The sequence below is a fragment of the Schistocerca americana genome, chromosome 6 (assembly GCF_021461395.2).
Source record: "Schistocerca americana isolate TAMUIC-IGC-003095 chromosome 6, iqSchAmer2.1, whole genome shotgun sequence".
Classification (NCBI taxonomy): domain Eukaryota; kingdom Metazoa; phylum Arthropoda; class Insecta; order Orthoptera; family Acrididae; genus Schistocerca; species Schistocerca americana.
Genome location: NC_060124.1, coordinates 87726331 through 87751070, shown reverse-complemented (window position 1 = coordinate 87751070; position 24740 = coordinate 87726331). Strand labels below are relative to the sequence as shown.

Genomic DNA, 24740 nt, shown 5'->3' with positions numbered 1-24740 from the left:
TGTAATCCCTTATAGGTATACTGGACATGATCTGTGAGCAGGTGTTTTGTGGATGACACTTCTTATCTTTAAGGGCAGCATGGTGATGTCACCTGTTGCTGTGCAGTAAAGCTCTCAGACGGGTAGCAATACCATTTTGAGTGCTTCCTGGTACATTTGCCATAAGGGATATTTGGTACGTGAAAAAGTTTGTCATTTTTTAATACTTCACCTTGAGCTTACGTGTTCAAGCGGAACTTTACGGACTTGTGTCTTCCCATCCTCAGCACATGAAGCAGCTCTCACTTTATTTAGCACCATTTCAGCTTCCAGTTGTTCATTGTGTAGCTGTTCAGTGCAGCATACTTTTTTTATTTTAGTGGGAGTATGCGGTTAAATACTCCTTTTACGTAGACAAAATTTTTAAATTGACCGCCCGACATTCCTGCGGAGATTCTAGGTAAAGGCCACCAGGTGGCTCAGTTGGGCGCGTTACGAACGCAGTGATTGAGAGTGAAGCTGAAATGTAGTGTGTGAGTGGAAAATGTGGCTTCAAGAATTCAGGTTGACTTTATTTCCCAGTGTATGTGTATTTCCATTGAAGTGTAACGAACATCAAGTTCCATGCATCTGTATAATATCGGGATATGCGGCCGTGAAGACGTCGTGAGATAGCATAATGACGCTGGCTGCAATAATTGTGAACGGCGCAGGTAGAAACTAGAAATTGACAACTGGCGCCAGTTCATCGTGTCGCTTGTGCTACTTTTCGATGTGACCCAATTTTTGACGTAGCTTCAGTTGCCAGTGACGTATGGCAATGATATCTTGTTGTGACAGAAGTTATAAACGGTAAGCAGATGTACGATGTGTTGCCGTGTCTAAGCAATTTTGCGGAAAATGCGTATGAAATCTGATCGTCCCAATTTGTGTGTTACTTCGCCCAGAGACTCCCACATCGACCAGGAATGGTGACTGTTTGTGTTGGAGAATATAAAGTTTTTCTGTGAACTGGTGTTAACTTCAGATTGATTCTCCGTAGGGGTAATGAGACTGAATACAGGAGAGATGCTAAACAATGTGAATGGACGTATACGTTTGTGACGCTGATATGCACCATTGCAGCTCACGGTTTCGTGTTTTCCAAGTGACAAAAGTTGGAAGGTGTTTATAGGTAACAGTGGACACATGTTGTTGTTTGGTTGTACTTACTTGTCTAGTTGCCTCTTTCCACAATTTTTCGGTGTTCTCATCAAATTTACGGAAGTGAGGACTGTAAACTACGCTGAAGAATAGTCTCTTACATGTTGTGCCATACGTCGACGATAGTTTTCATCATGACCACGGTTAACTCTGTCAACAAGCGCCCAGTGCGTGCGAAAGGGAGGTAAAAGAAACATAAGAAATTGATGAAGACCTGTTTGTGTGTATTAGGAAAAAATGCAGGCTACACAGGTCAGAGCAGCACCAAAATGACCTGCACAGCGACGTGAAAGACGCCTGTCTTCATGTGTACCATGTCTGGCAAGGTGAAAGGATACCCGGGCAAGTCAGTGGCTGAGCAGGTGGCTGCCCCTCCCCCCCCACGCTATCAGCCACCCCCACAAGCTCCGGGTGCAGGTATTCTGAAGCAGCAGCCACAACCACCCCCGTACATACCACCTAAAGACGCAAAGCTGTACCCTGCCTCTGTGGAGGCAGCGGCGGCAGCAGCAGCCAAACAGCATCAGCAACAGTACCTCACACCTGACCCGGTGCAGGCTCGCTACTACGGGCAAGCTGTGGTGGACAGCTACCACGTGCAGGCACAGTATCCGCCACCACAAGCGACCAACCGCCGTCCTCCTACTGTCCAGCAAACTGCTGCAGCAGCACACCCTGGACAGCTTGCAGGTGCCCCCGAAATGCTGAAATTTGTACGGAAGATGCCTGGGGCTCCAGTTGCACCGACGCAAACGGTTCCACCTTCTACTGCTGCTGCGATTGGTGTACCTGAAGCTCAACCGACCCCATCTCAAGCATTAGCAGAGCAGGTGAGCAGGAAACTACACAAGTATTAGAATAATTGTGTACAGTATGTTACATTGCCCAGTTAAACGTGTTCTCAGTTAACACAATTTACTGTAACTCTAAATATTCCAAATTCCCAAAAACACTCACTAAACAATTTATGGAGAACCTAGGTTTTAAAATGACATGGTAAAGAAAGAGATATGGTTCAAGTTAACATGTTTCACATATTGCAGAAATGTGAAGCAATATTGTTGACCCTTGTCTGACCCAGTAAACAACTTCTAATAAACTTGGGTCATATCGTTAGAAGTTGTCATCTTACTGCAAACCGTGTAAATTGTCATCACTAGATTGAAACAAACAACACAGAAGTGCTTCTCAATCTATATTATACTCCGCAAACCATCGTAAGGTGCATGGCAGAGGTACATATTATTGTACCAGTTAGCCTACTTGGGTTTCAACCTGTACCATTCACATATGGAGCGCGGGAAGAATGATTCTCTGGACGCCTCCTTGCGTGCAGTAATTATTCTAATCTTATCATTTCACGATCCCTATGTGAGTAATAGGTAGAGCAATGTAGTATATTCCTAAAGTAATCATTTAAAGCCGGTTCTTGAAACTTTGTTAATAGACGTTCTCAGGATAGTTTACATCTAACTTCAAGAGTCTTCCAGTTCATTTCCTTCAGTATCTCTGTGACCCTCTAGCATGGATTAAACAAACCTGTGACCATTCATGCTTCCCTTCTCAGTATAAGTTCAATATCCCTGGTTAGTCTTATCTGGTATGGGTCTCTCACAGTCGAGCATTATTCTAGAACCAGTTGCACGAGTGATTTGTAAGCAATCTTCTTTGTAGCCTAGATTGATTGCACTTCACTAATATTCTGCTGATAAACCAAAGTCTACCTCTTGCTTTACCCTGAACTGAACCTATGTGATCATTCCATTTCATAACCCTACAAATTGTTACACACAGGTATTTCTATGAGTAGGTCATTTCCAACAGCGACTCATTGACATTATAGTCATAGGCTACTACATGTTTTCATTTTGAGAAGTGCAAAATTTTGCTTTCCAGAACTTTTAAAGCAACTTGACAACCACTGCACCACTTTGAAACCTTATCAAGATCTGACTTAATATTTTTGCAGCTTCTTTCAGATAGTACTACATCACCTGCAAAGAGCCTGAATTTACTATTTATATTGTCTACAAGGTCATTAATATACAACGTGAACAGCAAGGGTCCCAACGGGACACACCTGAAGTTACTTCTACATCTGATGATGGCTCTCCATCCAAGATAACATGTTGTGCCCCCCTACCAAAAAGTCCTCAATCCAGTCGCAAGTTTCACTAGATAGCCCATATGATCATACTTTTTACAATAAGTGTAGGTGTGTTACTAAGTCAGATGCTTTTCGTAAATCAAGAATAGCCTACAGCATTTACCTAATTGCCTTGATCCAAAGCTTTCAGTATGTCATGTGAGAAAAGTGCAGGTTGGGTTTCACATGTTCGATGTTTTTGAAATCCATGCTGGTTGGCATTGAGGTGGTCATTCTCTTCAAGATTCCTCATTGTGTTTGAGCTTAGAATATTCAGTACCAATTCATAAACCATTTAATGGTGATTCCATGCTTACATTTATTGTACTTTTTCACAGTGACTAGTGTTTTGTCTGTAAATGACTTCATAATATACAGTATCAAACAGATTACATTGTATAACAAATGTTAATTTTGTATCCATTCAGACAGTGTCAAAATTTCAGTTTGCATATGATGAGTCCCACTTCAATTTTGGTTGTTTTTGAATACTGTTAACATAGTGTGGGAGGTGTAAGTTAAGTTGATTGGTCATGGTTCGCATGAGAGTTGGAAGAGCTAACAGTTGTAAATACAAAATAAAGGTGTTAACAAATTGATCTATGGCATAGCCCAAGGGCTCTGTATTTAATGCAGCTTTATTATAGACAACAAAAACTGTGCAGTTAATTCAGGAATGCGGTTTTATGTAGGCCTAATAGACAAACATCCAGTTAGTATTTTGACTATATTATGCACATGGTGGTCTATCACATATCAATAATTGAAACTTTTGTGCATGTAGATATAAAACATAGCACTGATAACTATGTGCATACTCAGGAATCACTTTGAAGTGCATGGAAGAGGGTTCTTACCATGACCCCACATGTTAGGGTTTCTTCCCGTACCAGTTGACTGTAGTTTCCCAGTATCCTGCCAATGAACTGAAGTTGTTTGTGAGCCTTGCCTATGACTGAACCTATGTGATCATTCCCATTCATATACCTGCAAGCTGTTACACCAAGATATTTGTACATTTTGACTTAGTCCCATAGTGGTCAGAGCCATTTTGAACCAAGAAATTCCCAGTCAAGTCACAATTTTTGTTTGATGCCTCATATAATCATTCTTCTAGCCCCTTAGATCCTAGTATCAAATCAGGTGTTTGTGATGGCTATATTCTTGCTCCATCTCTGCTTATCCAGCTGTAGGTGAATATTCGAATTAAGGACCAGTCCAGAAATTGCTCCAGCACTCCAACGTAAATGTTTCGTACAGTTGTCTCTTATGAAAAATGGAGCATCGATAAACTGTAGTCTTTGTGAATCCAAGATACAGAATCACTTATGGTGTATTTCTTTGCCATTCAGTGGTAGCATGAGGTGGCTAGTAACGTTTGTTAACTTTTCCACAGATGTGGAATGTGTCCACAGATGTGGAATGTGGCCTCTTCAGAAAACAAAGTGTGGTCCATGTGATGTTCATTGTGTGCAGCTTCTATCAAATCATAACACACAGCTTGACAAGTTGCATAATCTTCGTGGTCTGATTTGTGAAGCACCTGAGTATAGAGTGCTCTTTTCTTTAATGTAAGTGGAAAACTTTTGAAACCATTGATTTTGGAATTACAGACCCATTGATTAAATGGTGAATTATGTATTTTTACTTCCTTCGGTTGCTTCTCTGATTTGCTGAACAGTCTCTCATTGTATAGGAACTCTCCCGCTGCATGCGCATGATTCGTCGACAGGTTTTGCGGCTCTTTGGAACTTATTGGCAAGTAACCAGACGTTTGCTCTTGTTGCTGGATTTTGAAATTTCTGAGTGAACTGTTGCACCTCCAGATAAGATAAACCAGGCAATCATGTACTAATAGCCACACGTTCTTAGATCAAGCACTTTTTTCATTCCCCTTGATTATTCTGGAAAAAAAGAAAAACAATGATAGGCATGTGTTAGTACAGAAATGGATTATATAAATGCATCCAGTATTTCTTTGAAATGGAACAAGACTTTATGACCATGCTGTAAAATTTATTTGAAAACTTCTGGTGCTTCCAGCTCTCTTCCAGATATGCAACCTTGTTTCATGGTTCTTAAACAGAGTGTTAACAGTGATTAAATTGTGTTGTGTGCAAAATCCCATTTCATTGCTTTCCGCCAATCCATAGAAATCTACTGTTCTTCTCTTATTTTATTTCTAGTAGAGGCCTACTGATTTCAGGTCCTCAAACATGATTAAATTTTTTCTTCCTTAAATATCTGAAAAACTACTTTTACCTCATAAATTGTTTCAATATTTTATCTTCTGTAGAGCTAGCAGGCATATAAGTTTGTACTACATTTGTCGGTGGTTAACTTCCTTTCTTAGCTACAGTAAAAGCCATTCATACTGGCTTACCCACAGTCCTGTTTCCTTATTTGTTGTTAGACCAACTCCTGCTTTATCCCTGTTTGATTTTGTACTGATAACCCTGTACTGACTTGTCAGTATGTCCTGCTTTTTTTCTGTCATGCACTTCAGTAATTTCCACTGTATCTAACATCAGTGTGTCCATGTACCATTTATCTGGCCTCTCCACTAAAACGTGCTCATTTTTGAACACCTACAATAAGACTACCTGTATTATTGAGGCACGAGTCGGGCAGGCTTCTTCTGCACACCTGCCCCAAGATAAATTTTTAAATGGTATGTTTTGAGGTGTGACACAGCTACCTCTATATTTGTAGCACCATTTGTTCTGTTTCTTTATTCTTTTTTTGGCAGTAGTTTGTGATGACAGACTGATCTGTACAATAGTCAGAGGCTATAGGATGGTTGTATATAAGACATTTTGGATTTTGATAAGTTGAAACACATTCTGATGACATTATGAGTCCAAGCAGGTGCTTGCTATCTGCAGGTTCAATATTTCCATAAGCCTACTCAAATCTGTCACACATGTGGCTTAACTGTCCAAATAGTAACTTGAAATTAGCTATGATACATCAAGATGACATCTGCTCATTGTGTTAGGCCTATATCTTACCTCAAAGATTCAATAATGTTCTAATTACAGCATTTTTATTGTAAACATACAGAAGAAAACTGAAATCATGTATGCATTATTTAGCAGGTTTCTTTTCTCTTTCACAATTTCTATGTGCAGCAACAAATATGATACTACATTAGGTGTATTTTGAAGATCCTATGACCCAACTCAACAATGTGTTGAAAGAATTGTGAAATGTACATTTAATTTAATTTAAATACAGTGCAATGAAATGATTTAACGTTACAAATGTGTATAGTATTAAAGTGCCATTTCAGACTACAAAATAAATTAAAATATTAAGTCGAAGGCTTTCTGTGATGATGATCTTCAACTTACTAGGAATTGCCCAACAGAAAGTTTTTAATTCACTCTTAAACTCAATCACATTATCTACATGACATTTAGTATGGTCTGGCAGGTTGTTGAATATACATCCCTTCATCTCTATCTTCAAAACACATCATATTCCCACGACTCTCTCTTTAGTTGTGTGGAACCAGCAGCTGACACAGCCCCTTTTGTTCCTGTTGTACCTCACAGCAGGTGCTGACAACATTGCTCCATGAAACATGTAAGCAAGCCACTGGCCCCAATCTAGACTTTTACCCATTGTGTATCCATAAATCTGATTCCTTTATGTACTAATGCTAATAACATAAAATGGATATGACACATTGGATGAGTGTAATAACTCCAGTAGCTTACTTAATAAATGTACCATATGTTCCATAGGCTATACCCACAACAAGAATCTTAACTTTAAAAAAACTACGCATGTGTGCTTGAAGCTGACTTACTTTACCACACTTCTTCAATCTTGACTGTTGCTGGAGGCCAGCAGCGAGATGCCACCAAGAAAGCACAATCCTGGACACTCACCCATGGCTTCCAGTTTGCCACTGCAAAGACACATGCGTTGTGTACTTCTGCTGGGATTGAACTGTTCATCAACATCCAGACCTTTACCTTTGTAATGAACTGCTCAGTGTAGTAGTCATATTGTTTTTGAGACTTGCATTTAATGCTTGGTTGTCATGGCTATTACATTTTCAGCAGTTTAAAAACACATGCCAGTTGAAACTCAAGACACATGGCTGTCTCAGTCAAATCTCATGAGGTGCAGACAAATCCACCCTCATGCATCTGTACAAAGCACTAGTCCTATCCCAACTAGATATTACTGGTGTCTGGCTTCTGGATCTGAGGTCCCTTGGACGTTACAGACACTGGACTCGGTTCACCACTATAGGGTACAGCTTGCAACTGACATCTTTTGGATGAGCTCTGTGATTGGCTGATGCATCTCATCCTCTCCACTGCATTTTATTACATTTCACCTTTGTTTTTTATTTCCAATATTATTTTAACTTTTTAGCCGTCTCTTACATGGGCATTAAGCTTGTTAAGCGTGCATTCTTTCTCTAGTGATTGCTGATCAGGTGCAGACTAGACATGAGGGGTGGATAAATTTTAGTGGTTGATTCCACCCATCAGCTTTGATCAGTGACGTCATACCAAGCCCACAGGTGCAGCTCACACAAAATTTCAAAATAGTGACCAACGCTCATAAATATTTCCAGTGCACCAAAATATTATTGCATATTATAGAATTGTGAGAATTTTTAATAAATATGGACACTAACAGGATAACTTTGAAAAAGTGGATTTCTGGGTGGGAACAAACTGTCGTGACGTAAGAACCTAAGTGTCACAGTAATAGTAAAATATAGGAAATGTAACAGAGAATGGAACAAGATTTAGCTAAAATTCATGAGGAATAATGAAACATGGAATCAACAACTTGAGTTGAGTTATACAGCTCAAGGAGATAGAGCAATTAAAAAAATCAATCCTAAAAGAAATTGTGCCATATTCTGAAATTGGTACACCCACACCAATGTAAGCAGCTCTCTTAGGTTCCTGCCTATCCTCACACTTGGAAATAGTGCCATGTTCAGAAAAAAATAGCCAAAAGTTTGTCTGCTTGTGTCTGTATGTGTGGATGGATATGTGCGTGTGTGCTAGTGTATACCTGTCCTTTTTTCCCCCTAAGGTAAGTCTTTCCGCTCCCGGGATTGGAATGACTCCTTACCCTCTCCCTTAAAACCCACTTCCTTTCGTCTTCCCCTCTCCTTCCCTCTTTCCTGATGAGGCAACAGTTTGTTGCGAAAGCTTGAAATTTGTGTGTATGTTTGTGTTTGTTTGTGTTTGTTTGTGTATCTATCGACCTGCCAGCGCTTTTGTTCGGTAAGTCACCTCATCTTTGTTTATAAATATAATTTTTCCCACGTGAAATGTTTCCTTCCATTATATTGATATCATCTTTGTTTATATATATATTCCACGTAGGAAAAATGATGTGACTTACCAAATGAAAGTGCTGGCAGGTCGACAGACACACAAACAAACTTTTGTCTTTAAATACGTCTGCTTGTGTCTGTATATGTGTGGATGGATATGTGTGTGTGTGCGAGTGTATACACTTCCTTTTTTCCCCCCTAAGGTAAGTCTTTCCGCTCCCGGGATTGGAATGACTCCTTACCCTCTCCCTTAAAACCCACATCCTTTCGTCTTTCCCTCTCCTTCCCTCTTTCCTGATGAGGCAACAGTTTGTTGCGAAAGCTTGAATTTTGTGTGTATGTTTGTGTGTCTGTCGACCTACCAGCACTTTCATTAGGTAAGTCACATCATCTTTGTTTCGTTACATTTGCAAGCAGTTTAAGCTGTGTTCTTAGGTTCCTGTGTAACCTCACCCTTGGAAAGTGTGACATGTTCATAATAAATATCATAGTTTACACCAGTTACTAAGACAACCCAAGATAACATTTACAACAGGCTGCTTACATCCTTCGCATCATAAACTCATGACGTGACACATGATGATGTCACTCGAAACAAAGAATTGGAATCGCACACTAGAATTGACCAGTTCTGGCTGCTGAAGTCTGGCTCAGCTCTCCCATCCCATTGCAGTTCCTTACCTTCTGATTTTTTATTTTGTCTCTGCCTCTGATGATTCCACAAAGATCAGATTGACAGTCCATCCTTTTCTTCTCCTGGAAACCTGTAGGCATTGATTATTAAAGAAAATAAGGGCCTGATGACCTTTAGGTTGGACATCTTTCAGCCACACTAAAAAAATTCATTAATTCATTATCAGTTGTCCTTATCAAGAGCTACAAGCACCGCTTTTGTGAACTCTGCAATGGCTGATATGTACTTCTCCTACTTCAGAAAACTGTGTTTCTTGAAGATGTCTCATTAGTCTTTCATGAGTGATGTAATTGATTTTGAGAATGCTGAAGGTAGTGAAAGTAGCCTGTAGTTTTCTGTACTCTCCACATGATTTTTTTAGTAAGGGGACAACTCATGTATGCTCTAGGTACTACGGAAAAATGTGTAAACTGAAGGACTCATTTATTATGTTTGGTATGGGGCATTTATGCTGATGTCTTTGCAGTGTTGTCCTCATGACTTCAAGCTCTGTTACGGGAAACTACGTCATTGTGCCTGCAGTGTAATAATCGCCTTAGGTGCTGCATGCTTCTTAAGAAGATTTTGCTGCAGATACCCTGCCATACCAGAGAAATAGTCATTTACAAAATTTGCCAGTTCCTGAGGATTTTCTGGTACTCATCCCCTCTTTGATTATATGTTAGCACACTTATGTTTGCCTTTTTCAGTTTCATGTATTATGACTGCTCATAATACTTTTGTGTGTGTGTGTGTGTGTGTGTGTGTGTGTGTGTGTGTGTGTGTGTTTATTTTGTGCCATGCCAGAAATACTCAAAATGTGTATGAAGTTATTATTAATTTCATCCTCAACACCTCTGTTTATATTAACCTCTCCTCACAGTATTATGTTAGTTTTGGGGACTGAGGAGACACTTTGGACTTCAATTAATTTGTTGAAGAAAATGTCGACATACCACTAGAAGGGTGATAAATGCATGGAATGATTGACTTTTTATGGATATCTAATTTCGTTAGTTCAGTGGATGCCAATACAAAACGTGTATCTACGTTAATTGTGGCCAGAGCATATCTAACTTTAAAATTTGTGCCACCTCTTATATAAATACACTATTCTCCAACTTCTAAGGTAGTTTCACAGCAGCAACTTGCATATTCATACGATGGTAGCACTGTATGCTGTGTGTCAGTGTCTCTATACCATTACTCTGTAATGCATACTGCTGTGTTGTCTCTGAACAGATTGAGAGACTTTTATATGAGGTCAGTAGTTATTAGTGCCATTTCCAGCCATGCAGTACCTCAACATACAGCACTGCCAAGGCAACATGCTCATTGGTGCTACCAGCTAGAGAAGGTACTTGCTCAGGTTGCGACCTGTGTTCTTAGTCCACGGCCTATCCAAGCTGGTTCCTTCCCCACCCATATCACTATCTGATCATATTTCGTGAATTTTGTACACAAAGGCCTAAACCCTCAGCGCAGCACTTGGCTTGAAAATTCATGTGACCTGATACTCTTCCTCTGACTTCTCATGTAATTGAGGATCTACATCCACATCTATACTCTGCAAACCACCATGAAGTGCATGGTGACTGCACATCCCATTATACGAGTTACTAGGGTGTCTTCCTATTCCATTCATGTATGCGGCATGGGAAGAAAGATTGTTTGAATGCCTATGCGCATTCTGTAATTATTCTAATGTTGTCCTTAAAATCCCTATGTGAGTGATACATAGGGGGTTGTAGTATATTCCTAGAGTCATTATTTAAAGCTGGTTCTTGAAACTTTGTTAGTAGACTTTCGCGAGATAGTTACCGTCTGTCTTCAAGAGTCTGCCAGTTCAGTTTCTTCAGCATCTCTGTGACACTCTCCCTTGTGTCAAACAAACCTGTGACCTACATCTACGCCATGACTGCTATCAAGCAACAATTCTCTGTTCTTCTTTACATTAGTGGTATTCCAAGCCTTCCTACTCAAAGACAGTCTGCTGCATGTTTCCTGCTCATACACCATCGTGAGATTCCAGTCCTTTCAAAAATAGCAGCTGAAACCTTTTACTTATAGATAAAACTAAACTGTTGGATTTCGTTGTCTTCCTTACAGCTTTCCTACCAACTGCCAGTACCCAACCACACCCCCTCACCACTGCCCTCCTTCATCTCCACTAGATTTCTCTTAGCTTCTTCCAACTCTGCATGAAGGGCACAGACCTTCCTTTCTCACTCTTCTATCAATCTGTCCCTACTTCATGTATTCCAGTTTCAGGAGATGGCCACATTAACCTCCCGAGAGTTCTCCCCACTACATTCCCCTAGTGAAACCATATGCTCCCAATGTATCTCATTACTCGCTTTCCTGTGGCAGCTCCCACAGTTAAATAATGATAAAATAACTGTAAGTAAAATAACTATAACAAAGAAAAAACATACCTATGTAAAAGAATATTCTGAGAGATATTAAGTTCAGTCCACTATAAAACCTCACAACAATGCGTTAATTGTACTTTGAGCACAAGTTTAGTGATATCAGACATATGTACATAAACGAATATGTATATTTACATCTGCATACATACACTCTGCAAGCGTGGCAGAGGATACCCTGTACCACTGCTAGAGATTCCCTTTCCTGCCCCACATGCAAATAGAGCGAGGGATAAAAAAAACTGTCTATAGGCCTCTGTTTGAGCCCTCATTTCTTGTATCTTATCTTCATGGTCCTTACCCAAAATGTACAGGGTGTATCAAAAAGAATCATCCGATTTGGCACATCTGTATTTCTGAAACTAATAAACATATACAATGACAGAGAAGGAAAGTTACTACTCATCATATAGCGGAGATGTTGAGTCACTATAGGCACAACAAAAGATTCACAAAGTTATAGCTTTTGGCCATTAAAGCCTTTGTCAGCAGTACACACACACACACACACACACACACACACACACACACAAATTGCACACACGTCTGCAGTCTCAGAGAACTGAAACCACACTGCGAGCAGCAGCACCAGTGGATGGTGGGAATGGCGACTGGGTGGGGGTAAGGAGGAGGCTGGGGTGGGGAGGGGGAGGGATAGTATGGTGGGAGTGGCGGACAATGAAGTTTTGCAGTGTAGATGGAGGATAGGAGAGAAGGTGCGGAGGGGGGGAATCGAGAGAAATTAAAGGACTGGGTGTGGCGATGAAATGACGGCTTTGTAGTGCTGAAATGGGAACAGGGAGGGGGCTGGATGGGTGAGGGCAGTGACTAACGAAGGTTGAGGCCAGGAGGGTTATGGGAATGTAGGATGTATTGCAGGGAAAATTCCCACCTGCGCAATTCAGAAAAGCTGGTGTTGGTGGGAAGGATCCGTATGGCACAGGCTGTGACGCAGTCATTGAGATGAGGGATATCATGTTTGGCAGCGTGTTCAGCAACAGGGTGGTCCACTTGTTTTCTGGCCACAGTTTGTCGGTGGCCATTCATGCGGACAGACAGCTTATTGGTTGTCATGCCTAGGTTTCAGTTCTCTGAGACTACAGATGTGTGTGCAAGTTGTGTTTGTGTGAGTGTGTGTGTGTCTACTGCTGACAAAGGCCTTAATGGCCAGAAGCTCTAATTGTGTGAATCTTTTTGTTGTGCCTATCGCGACTCAGCATCTCCGCTGTATGGTGAGTAGCAACTTTCCTTCTCTGGTATTGTTACATTCCATCATGGATTTTCCATTGTTTGAAACATATACAATGAATATTATTTCTTAATGAGTGGGAAACTCAAAAAGTTCTAATAAATGAAAAGCACCAGTTTGCTTTTGTTCTACAATATTACTTTTATTGTTAATAGGTTTTCGGCTTACAAGGTCATCTTCAGACATTTACTGATTATTATCACCTTAGAAGTTACAATGTTTCCAAACAACATTGGAAGAGAAGTAACACGTCTAGACTGAAGTAGAAACATACAGTAAGAAACATCTTTGACAGTGTGGTGGTAATGCAAAGAAAAAGTAAAAATTAAACAGTACATAAATAACAATGAAGTAGACAGGAAAACCTTTAACACAAAATAGGAATAGCATGCCTACATAACAGTTTCTATTAATAAACAAAACTAATAAACTTCAGCTAGAGCTACGCGGGTGGCGACGGCGGGGACCCAAGCTGAGTCTGACATTGCTCCCACTTACTTGTGTCAGGCTCCTTCTTTCTCCTTCCCTGTCGGCCTTCCTTGGCCAACTGTTGCTTTTTCGACCCCAACGGTATTAGGTTTCGAGGCCCGAGGGTGTCTTTCCAATTTTCTTATTCCTACCTCTAACCCAACCCCTTAAGAAAAGCCAGCAATCCTGTAAGCTGTGAGGGTAACACCACAGGTTGGATGGGAGGCCAGCACCCTCTCTTCGTAAAAAATTAAACATGCTTTCAAGACTACAAGTACGCCTCGGAACATTACTGACAAAAATAGTTGACGTCAATGGCAAAGAAACGGTATGTGGAATGTAAGGAGTCTGTACAAGGCAGGAGTTGCAGTCAGTATGGTCAAAGAAATTCAGAGGTATGAACTAGACCTAGTTGCACTGCAAGAAATCCGGTGGGATAATGCTGGCAGCATTGTTGTTGTAAACTGTACTATTCTGCATGGAGCATGTGAACAAGGTCATCTGTTAGGCACTGGTTTTTGCGTCAGTAAGACTTTGGCCACTAATGTTTCAGAATTCATTTCAGTCAACCCAAGAGTATCTGTTCTAACACTGGACGTAAAGCATATTAAGGCGACTTTTGTGAACTGTCATGCTCCCATGGAGGAGAGCGAAAGTGAAGTGAAAGAAGAGTTCTTTGCACAGCTAGAGCCAGTGATGGACGCTATACCAAATGGACATTTGGGGATCCTCCTTGGTGATATGAATGCCAAGGTTGGGAAAGAACAAATATTCCAAGACACAACAGGAAGCCACAGTCTACACAACCTAAGTAATGACAATGGGGTTAGGTTCATCAGCTTTGCTACATCTTTAGGGTTGTTCATCTCCAGCACAAAGTTTCAGTGGAAAAACATGCATAAAGGAACCTGGGTGTCACCAGATGGGAGAACTGTAAATCAAATAGACCATGTTGCCATTGATCTCAGAGCCAAGAGATGGGTGTTAGACGTTAAGACCACGCGGGGTGCCGAAGGTGGAAGTGATAATTTCCTGGTCAGAGGCCTTTTAAACATGCAGTGCAAAGGAAGAACGTGGCCTAAGTTAAAAAGAGTGGAAAGGTACCATGTGGAGAAACTAAAAGATGAGGCAACGAAGACTGGATACCAGTTGCAACTTAGTGACCACTTTGAAGCACTCAGTGAAATGGACGCAAATCAGGACCTTGAACTAATGTGGGGAAACATCCACAGCTCAGTTAGGGATACAGCAAAGGAAACACTCATGGGAAACCCAGTGGGCAAGATGATCTGGTTTGGAAAGGAATGTGCAGATGCCCTGGAAAGGAGAAAGGAAGCCAGGAACAAGTGGCTGAAGGGGACAAATCTGGCACAGGGCAAAGCACAATTTGAGGTGGTCTGAAAGACTACACAAGCAATTCTGAGAAGAACAAAGAGGAAATATGTAAGGGATATCATCATTAAAGTAGAAACAGACTTCAGAGGACAAAAGACTAGGGAAATGTTTCTGAAGGTGAAGTACCTTTGCAAAGGTCACCAGGCCAAGCAGAAATTTGTCAAAGATTTCCATGATAAGATCCTGAAGAACAATAGGGACATAGCTGAGAGATGGAAAGAGTACTTTCGACAGCTGCTAAATTGTGATGAACCCGAACTGCAGTTTGATTTCCAGTACCCATTTACAGTCGATACAGACTATCCCCCACCTACCCTGGATGAGATAAAAAACCAGAATCAGACACCTTAAATAGAATACGAGTCCAGGTGAAGATGGAATACAGGCTGAAATGATCCTGGCAGGAGGAGAGAAACTTGCAGAAAAAATATACCGACTGATACAGGCAATATGGACCAAAGAAGAACTACCAGGAGAATGGAAAACAGCTCTGATTTGTCCAATACATAAGAAGGGTGACAAACAGAAATGTGTCAACTATTAAGGAATCGCCATGCTTAACGTCTGCTATAAGATCCTGTCCAATTGCCTCATACATAGAACTCAGCCAGTGGCAGAATCAGTGATTGGGGAGTACCAGGGAGGTTTCCGGCCAGGACGGTCAACAGTAGATCACATCTTCAGTCTCCGGCAGCTCACTGAGAAACTGGGTGAATATTGTTTAGATTTGCATATTTTATTCGTTGATTTTAAGAAGGTCTATGATTGCATACATCGCAAGAGCCTGCTCAACTGTTTAAGGGAGTTTGGAATAGCAGAGAAACTCGTCAATCTGATAAAGATCTGTCTGAACGAAACACGTGCAAAGGTGAAGATGGTAAATCGCGTTACTGAGAAGTTTGAAATTGTGACAGGACTCAGGCAAGGAGATGGGTTGTCCCCTATCCTGTTCAACTTTGCCCTTGAGAAGATCGTACGTGATACCTTCCAAGAGAACGAAGGAATAGAAATCAAAGGAAAGAGACTGGCATACTTAGCCTATGCAGACGACATCTGTTTACTCTCTAGGTCGGAAGAGGAGTTAGAGCAAATGACCAAAGCACTAAAGGAGGCTGCCAGCAAATTTGGGCTAAACATAAACGAAGCCAAGACAGAGTACCTTGTTATGACGCATGGCCATTGTCAGACTGCTGATCATCCACAATCACTGCAGGTTGGGGACCAGTCCTACAAGAGAGTGCAAGAATTCAAATACCCAGGGGCACTTTTTACTGAGAACTCGTCATGTGAAGCAGAGATCAATGCCAGAATACAAACAGGAAACCGATCTTACCACAGCTTAGCACAACTGCTTCGCTCCAGATATCTCTCCAGACAGTTCAAGATTCGACTGTACAAAACCCTGATCCAGCCTGTTGTTCTATATGGCTGAGAGGCATGGAGTATCCGGAAACAGGACTTCCATAAGATCCTTGTTTTTGAGAGAAAAGTGCTTCAGAGGATCATCAGTCCGGGTCCGGTTCTGGATGTAGATACGGGGGAATGGACGATCAGATACAACCAAGAGCTTGGGGAACTATACCAGCAGCCCAACATAGCAGGAACTGTCAAAGCCAAACAAATGCAGTGGGCTGGCCATTTGGCCCGGATGGAGGATCACAGATGGCCTCGGAAGCTCCTGGATTTCACACCTACAGGAAAGAGACCGCCAGGGAGACCCAAGAAGCATTGGAGGGATGGACTCCATGAAGATTTAAACCAAGTGTCAATAGATGTGAACGGATGGCGGATAGCAGCAATGGACAGAATACAGTGGAGGAGGAAACTTGTAGATGCGTGCGGTCCACTGGGCCTGATCACGTAGTAGTAGTAGTAGTAGTAGTAGTAGTAATTAAAATAAAATTAGTACTAGACAGGGATACATCAGGAGGTATGAAACATGGAGAGTGGTACACAAACCAATTAAAAGAAGAGACAATTATCAGTGTAACTACAGAATACATAAGGAACTTAAGCAATATCAATATGATATATACCACAGGCTTCCAAGTCCTTCCTAAAGATCCTACTGAATTGTTCAAAGAGGACGTTAAATATGCAAGCAATTCATGCAAAAGCATATTCTCTGAGTTTGAAGCAAAACTGTCAACTAATATGAACCCAGTGCCTCCTAGAATGTATGGGCTTCCTAAACTACATAAACAAGATGTTTCTATTTGTCCAGTTGTATCATCATTCACTGCTCCATCTTACAAACTAGCTAGTAAACTGGCTGTCCTAATTAAGAGCAATACTAAATTCAAACCAAAGCATGGTATTTCAAACTCTGTGGACCTAGTAAATAAGTTAAAAGGTATATCTGTCTCACAAAGTGATAAATTAGTATCCTTTGTTGTCAGCAGTTTGTTTTCTAACATACCAGTGGTAGAATGCATTGATATTCTGACAGAGCTGATGCACAAGACCAATGTCAATCCTGTGGAATTGAATGACTTGAAACTAGCCATGCAGACATGCCTGGCACAGAACTATTTCCAGTTCCAAGGGACTCTTCATAAACAATTAGATGGCTTAGCTATGGGTTCCCCTCTTAGTCCACTGTTGGCTGAAATATTTATGGACCATTTTGAACAAAATTTTCTAAAAACAGAACCTTTGAGTGCAAATATCAAATACTGGTTTAGATGTAGATGGTGTACTGTGTATGTGGACTGGTACTACAAGACAACTCCACACATTTTTGAAAGAACTAAACAGTCGACATAAAAATACCCAGTTCACAATGGAGATTGGCAACAAATCCATAAACTTCTTAGATCTCACCATTGACATCAGTACACACACACACACACACACACACACACATTGTTTCAAAATTTACAGAAAAACTACAACTATAGACACAGTAATACCTTCTTGCTCACAACACCCCATAGCTCACAAACATGCAGCTTTACACTCAATGGTACACCGTCTCATATCCATCCCCATGTCCAGAGATGATTTTAAAGCAGAATTAGATACAATAAAATTTATTGCCACAGCCAATGGCTACAATCCAGTTCTTATTGACCACATCTTGCACAGGAAACAAAAACGGAAAATTATGCCCCTCCTCTATGCTCCACCTGCTGCCCCATCCACTGTCTGCAAGAAATGGTGTACACTACAATTTCTAGGTGAGGTATCACAGATTGTAGCCAAAGCACTGAAATCCTGCAAGTATAGGCTTTCCTACTATGTCAGGAACACGACACTCCAGTGTGTTTTTATAGCAAAGATAAGATCCAGTTATTAGCCAACAGTGGGGTATACAAAATCACCTGTTCTGATTGCGACAAATTTTGCATTGGTCAGTCAGGCAGACACATAGCAACTAAACTGGCTGAACATGAATGCAGCTGGAGGTTGCAGAATTCAGAGTCTGCATTTGCTGAGCATATACTGAGTGAGGGTCACAACCACCTGCCAGTGCTCCATGTACTTCACCTAGCAAACAAAGGCCATAAACTCAACCTACTGGAAACCCTGGAAATTAACAAACATGTTGCTCACAGTCCAGATCTAATCCTAAATGACCAGATACAGCTCAACACTTCCCCTCTCCTAAACTTCATATAATCATCTCTGTTGTTCATTACCTCCCACACTGTCTCTTCCTACATATTCCCATTTTCCTGTATTCATTAAGTTCTTTTGTTTTGTTGAAGTTGTCTTTGTATTCCCTATAGACTGTAGTTTCAATAGTTAAGGCTTTCTTTTAACTGGTACTTGTATTACTGTCCATGTTTAACACCCCTTGTAGTTGTCGCATCAAATATTGTTCATATTTTACTTTGTTCATTTATTTAATGCAAACTGCTACACAGCCACTGTTTTGATTATAATGTTAATGTTAAAATGCGGTACCACCACACTCTCAAAGGTTGCATTTACTGTAGGTTCCCTCAAATGCCTCCATTTTCCTGCATTTATTTATTTCTGTTTATGTTATTAATATTGCTTAAGTTCCTTATGTATTCTGTAGTTACATTGATAATTGTCTCTTCTTTTAATTGGATTGTGTATCACTCTCAGTGTTTCATACCGCCTGATGTAGCCTTGTCTAATACTAATTTTATTTTATTTTATTAGTACTGTTTATTAACAGGCATGCTATTCCTATTTTGTGTTAAAGGTTTTTGTGTCTACTCCATTGTTATTTATGTACTGTTTAATTTTTACTTTTTCTTTTCATTACCACCAAACTGTCAAAGACGTTTCTTACTGTATTTTTCTACTTCAGTCTAAACGCGTTACTTCTCTTCCAATGTTGTTTGCATACATTGTAACTTCTTTGGTGGTAATACTCAGTAAATGTCTGAAGATAACCTTGTAAGCCAAAAACCGGTTAACAATAAAAGTAATATTGTCGAACAAAAGCAAACTGGCACTTTTCACTTATAATAATGTTGTTCTACCAAGCACCGACAGAAGATTCTGTTAACATCAGAAAGTTCTTTTTCATACCTTTTCATAGGTGTTCAATATCCTCCCCTTGAGATGCACGGTATATGTCAATGTTGTATTCACATTGTTCCCACACTGCAGCGAGCATGTCTTGAGTTAAAACTTCAACGTAACAGTGTTTTCGGCAAAGAAAAGTGGACTATATGCTTTTTCCTGTGAAACTGCATAATGCACATTAAATTTTGGAGAGTCCCTCTCATGTTGTACAATTTCGTGTGGTTGTTCCGAACCCCATATTCTCCATTATGACAGGTCACCTTTCCAGTTAAATGGAATGTTGCCTCGTCACTAAACACTAAGTGTGGAAGAAAACTGTTATCCTCCATCTTTCCAAGAATGAAATTATTGAACTCCACATGTCGTTGTTTGTCGCCTTAACGAAGAGCTTGTGGTAGCTGAATTTTGCATGATTTCATGTGTAAACGTCAACACAACACATGCCAGACGGACATCAGAGGCATGGTGAGCTGTTGAGCTGCACAGTGAATGGATTTCTGCAGACATCATGTGAAACTATGGTGGATGCATTTGACATCTGTGTCAGAGATGTGTTCATATCATTGTCTAATGCTCAGTGCTACAGGAGGAGCCACACCATACATAGTAAGAAAGTCACGCTGAACAGTTATTACTGACCCGCACTGCACAAAACGTAGAACACAAAACTCTTTCCGTTGTCCTGACACCATTTTTACTAGAACTGAAGTGGGCGCACACTGCTACTACCTAGCAGGAACCATATAAAACTCGAGAGTTTGCTCTTCCCAACAGTATGTTATTCATGCGCATATCACAGATATCGCAATAACTATATATTTTTTTTAATTGGATGATTCTTTTTGATACACCCTGTATATTGTTGGCAGTAGAATCATTCTGCAGTCAGCTTCAAATGCTAGTTCTCTAATTTTTCTTAAAAGTGTTCCTTGAAAAGAACATCACCTCCCCTCCAAAGATTCCCACCTGAGTTTCTGAAGCATCCCTATAATACTTGAGTGTTGCTTGAACTTATTGGTAACAAATCTAGCAGCTCGCCTCTGAATTTGCTTCAGTGTCTTCCACTAATCTGACCTGATACAGATCCCAAACACTGGAGGAGTACTCAAAAATATGTTGCACTAGCGTCCGATATGCAGTCTCCTTCACAGATTTTCCTAAAATTCTCGTAATAAACCAAAGTCAGCCATTTGCCTTCCCTACAGCAATCTTCATATGCTTGTTATATTTCATATCACATTGCAACATTATGCCCAGATATTTAAACAATGTGCCCTAGACCCACTTATCGATTTTACATAGGACCAAATTTTTCTAGGTGTGTCTGACACATTTTTTTGCTAAGGTATGATGGTGGTAGTTGCTGCATGCTTCATATATAGATCATTTCATATAAGCATGAATCTCTGCTAACCTTTGCTTTTCTTTGTTTGTGCATTCTTTTTTAGAACCAAGAGTGCAACAGAGTTTGCTTCCTCAGCCTTTTCTGAATTTCATTGTTAAATCACAGTGCATCTTTTCCCTCCTTCAATCTATGTAGTGGTCACATACTTCTCCAGAGTTCAATTTACTGAGTTTAAGCTTTGTCCATAATTTCTCTGTCTCCATCGTATTGGAACTAATGAAGTCAGTTCATAGTCGTAAGTGAGATCCTAATAACTGCTTATCTTCTAGCAGAAAAACTCTCCCAGGGCTTCTTGAGTGATGTATTAACTTTAGTAATCATAGCCAATATAATGAACATGATCGGTAATCCTCTTGTTTATACTGACAACATTGATAAAGTCCAGCCTGTCTGTAGCTACAAGATCTAAAATATTTTCATTGTATGTGGACTGCTGAACTAGCAGGTCTAGACACATTTCAGAAAAAAATGTTCAAAATTACTACACAAGACTGACTGACTGTATCCCCTGCAATGAATCCATAATTGTAGCAGTTTGTACATAATAAGTTAAAGATGTGCTTTAAAATACATCTGGATGCGCGCAGTTCATAATGAGCACGATTTCAGTAAGTAAACAAAAGTTGGGTCTGGATAGAGCCTATCAGAAATTGGTGTACAAGTAAACCTTCCGTATAATAACAACTAAATATAAGAAAAAGTATTTAGAATGTGTAGAATGTGACAATATTATATAGCGGAGATGCTGGGTTGCAGATAGGCACAACAAAAAGACTGTTACAAATAAAGCTTTCGGCAGTAAGGCCTTCACGAAAAATAGACCAAACACACACACGCACACACACACACACACACACACACACACACACACACACGAATGAATGCAACTCACCCACGCACATGACTGCAGTCTAAGGCAACTGTAGCCACACTGCGAGGAGCAGCATCAGTGCAAAATGGGAGTGGTGACTGGGTGGTGGTAAGGAGGAGGCTGGGGCAGAGAGGGGGAGGGATAGTGGATAGGGATAGTGGACAGTGCTGTGCTGCTAGGGAGCATGCAGGGATGTGGTGGAGAGGGTAGGGCAGCTATGTGCAGTCGGGATATTAGATAGAAAGCAGGGGAGATGTGGGGAGAGGGGGTAGCAGAAAAGGAGAGAAGTAAAAAGACTGGGTGCGATGGAGGAATGAGGGCTGTATAGTGCTGGAATGAGAACAGGGAGGCTGGATGGGTGAGGATAGTGACTAACGAAGGTTAAGGCCAGGAAGGTTGCAGGAACATAGGATATATTGCAGGGAAACTTCCTACCTGCACAGTTCAGAAAAGATGGTGTTGGTGGGAAGGATCCATATGGCACAGGCTGTGAAGCAGTCATTGAAATGAAGGATGTCATGTTTGGCAGCTTGCTCAGCAACCCGGTGGTCCACTTGTTTTCTGGTCACAGTTTGTCGGTGGCCATTCACGCGGACAGACAGCTTGTTTGTTGTCATGCCCACAAAGAATACAGCACAGTGGTTGCAGCTTAGTTTGTAGATCACATTACTGGTTTCACAGGTAGCTCTGCCTTTGATGGGGTAGGTGATGTTTGTGATCAGACTGGAGCAGGTGGTGGTGGTGGTGGTGGTGGTGGTGGTGGTGGTGGGAGGATGTATGGGACAGGTCTTGCATCTAGGTCTATTACAGGGGTATGAGCCATGAGGCAAGGGGTTGGGGGCAGGAGTTGTTTAGTTATGGACGAGTATATTGTGAAGTTTCGGTGGACAGCGGTATACCTTTGTGCTAGGGGAGGGAAGGATAGTGAGCAGGACATTTCTCATTTTAGGGCATGGCAAGAGGTAGTCGAAACCATGACAGAGAATGTAATTCAGTTGCTCCACGCCTGGGTGGTGGGTGGTGATTTATGAGAGGAATGCTCCTCTGCAGCTGGACAGAGCGACTTTTGGGAGGTTGGAAAGATAAGGCACGGGAGATTTGTTTTTGTATTTGTGTTTGTCTTTATTGTTACATTCTGTCTTGGATTTTCCATTGATTGATATTTAGAATGTGAATCAGATGAATAACAAAAAACAATTAACAATTGTGCAGATTATAGATTGGTACTCTTTGTAAAGATGACACATTGAGTTGCAGACAGGCACAATGAAAAGACTGTTACACACTATGCTTTCAGCCAAAGCCTAAGCCTTCCTCAGAAAAGACAGGAAAACACACACACACACACACACACACACACATTAACACAAGCAGGCACATCTCATGCACACATGGTGGTCACTACATCCGGCTGCTGTAGCCAGACTGCAACTGTTGCGTTGTACAAAAGCAGCAATATGGAGTGGAGCAGGGAAGTGTGAGGGATAACAGGGTATGAATGGAGGGAGGAAATAACACTATTTGGCAGATTGTGCAGGGACTAGAAGGCTGCAGGACAAGGCTGTGAGGGACAGTGTCAGGTGGCTTTGAGTGGGGGAGTGGAAAAGGAGAAGAACAGAGAGGGGAAGTGAGGTGAGTGTGTTGGCAAAGAGCAGTGCACAATAAGCGTGAGAGGATGTGAATTGGGAGGAGATGATAGGGCAGAGGGGTGGAAACTGTTGGGAGGAGGGTGTGGGGACAGTAGGTCATCATAGGTTGAGGCCAGGATAATTTTGGGAGGGAGGATGCGTTTTAAGGATAGCTCGTATCTGCGCAATTCAGAAAATCTGGTAATGTAGGGAAGGCTCCAAATGGCCTAGGTCATGAAGCAGTCTTGCTAGTGTCAGCTGCGTGTTGTGCCACTTTGCTTTTGGCCACATTTTGGCAGTGGCCATTCATCCTGATGGACAGCTGCTTGGTAGTCATGCCAATCTAAAAGCTATGGAATGGTGGCATCATATCTGGTATATGATAATGGCTGCTTTCACAGGTAGTTCGTCCTCTGAAGGGGTAGGATAAGCCTCTAAAAGGACTGGATCAGGAAGTGCTGGGTGGGCAGATTGCGCAGGTGTTGCACCTATGTCTTGCACAGGGATATAATAACCTGTGGCAAGGGGCTGGAACTGGGAGTGGCTCAGAGATGAACTAGGATCTTATGGAGTTTGGCTGGCTGACGGAACACCAACTTGAAGACAGACATGTGGGAAGGTTTATGTGTAGAATGTCCCTCATTTCAGGGCATGCTGATAGATAAGCAAAGCCCTGATCATGAAGGATGTGGTTCATTTGTTCCAGTCCAGGGCGGTATTGGGTGAAGATATGGCATGGGAAATCTGTTTGTGGACTAGATCTGGGGGATTGTGCCAGTCTGTGAAGGCCTTTGTGAGACCTTCAGCATACTGGTCAAGGGAGTTCTTGTCATTGCAGATACACCATCCCTGGGTGACCAGACCAGGCTGTATGGGAGGGAATTTTTGGCGTGGAATGGATGGCAGCTGTCAAAATGCAGGTACTGTTGGTGGTTAGTGGGTTTAATGTGGACATAGGTGTGGACAGAGCAACCAGAGAAGAGGAGGTCAATGTCCAGGAAAGTAGCTTGCTGGGTTGAGGAGGATGGTGAAGTGGATGGGTGAGAAGGTGTTGAGATTGCGAAGCTATGAGGGTAGGGTGTCTCGGTCTCAAGTTCGGATCATGAATATATCATGCTCAGGACTTATGTTTTGAGGAACACTAAAATCACAAGGTATGTGTGAAGCCTGTGTACATGGCTGTTTGCACCTTTAAAGATGAAAGTGTCAACTGCATACTCATCATAAAGATGTAGAAGAAATGGCAACATTTGGTCACTGAGAAGGTTTTAATAAATATCCGGGTTCATTTTCACAGTAGAGCTAAATGAGTGGGTCCGAGCCATGGTACAAAAAGCATTACAGACCCACCTCTGGGCTGAACTTCACTAACACTCCAGGTTAAATGCCTCTTTGGACCATCAGTGCATTTGAAAAGAGAAGTTTGTGACTTGATTGACAACATTACAGACCTCCAGGCAGCTACTGTCCA

At 41.3% G+C, this 24740-nt stretch overlaps 1 protein-coding gene across 1 annotated transcript in view; it reads left to right on the top strand.

The window, feature by feature from the left end:
- The first annotated feature begins 450 nt into the window (after window positions 1-450).
- The window catches only part of LOC124619709 (coiled-coil domain-containing protein 85C), a 74254-nt gene continuing 49964 nt past the window's right edge, over window positions 451-24740 (top strand). The window contains exon 1 of the mRNA XM_047146267.1: window positions 451-2012. Within this exon, the coding sequence (XP_047002223.1) occupies window positions 1488-2012 (525 nt within the window). The 5' untranslated portion in view covers window positions 451-1487. The remainder of the gene's footprint in view (window positions 2013-24740) is intronic.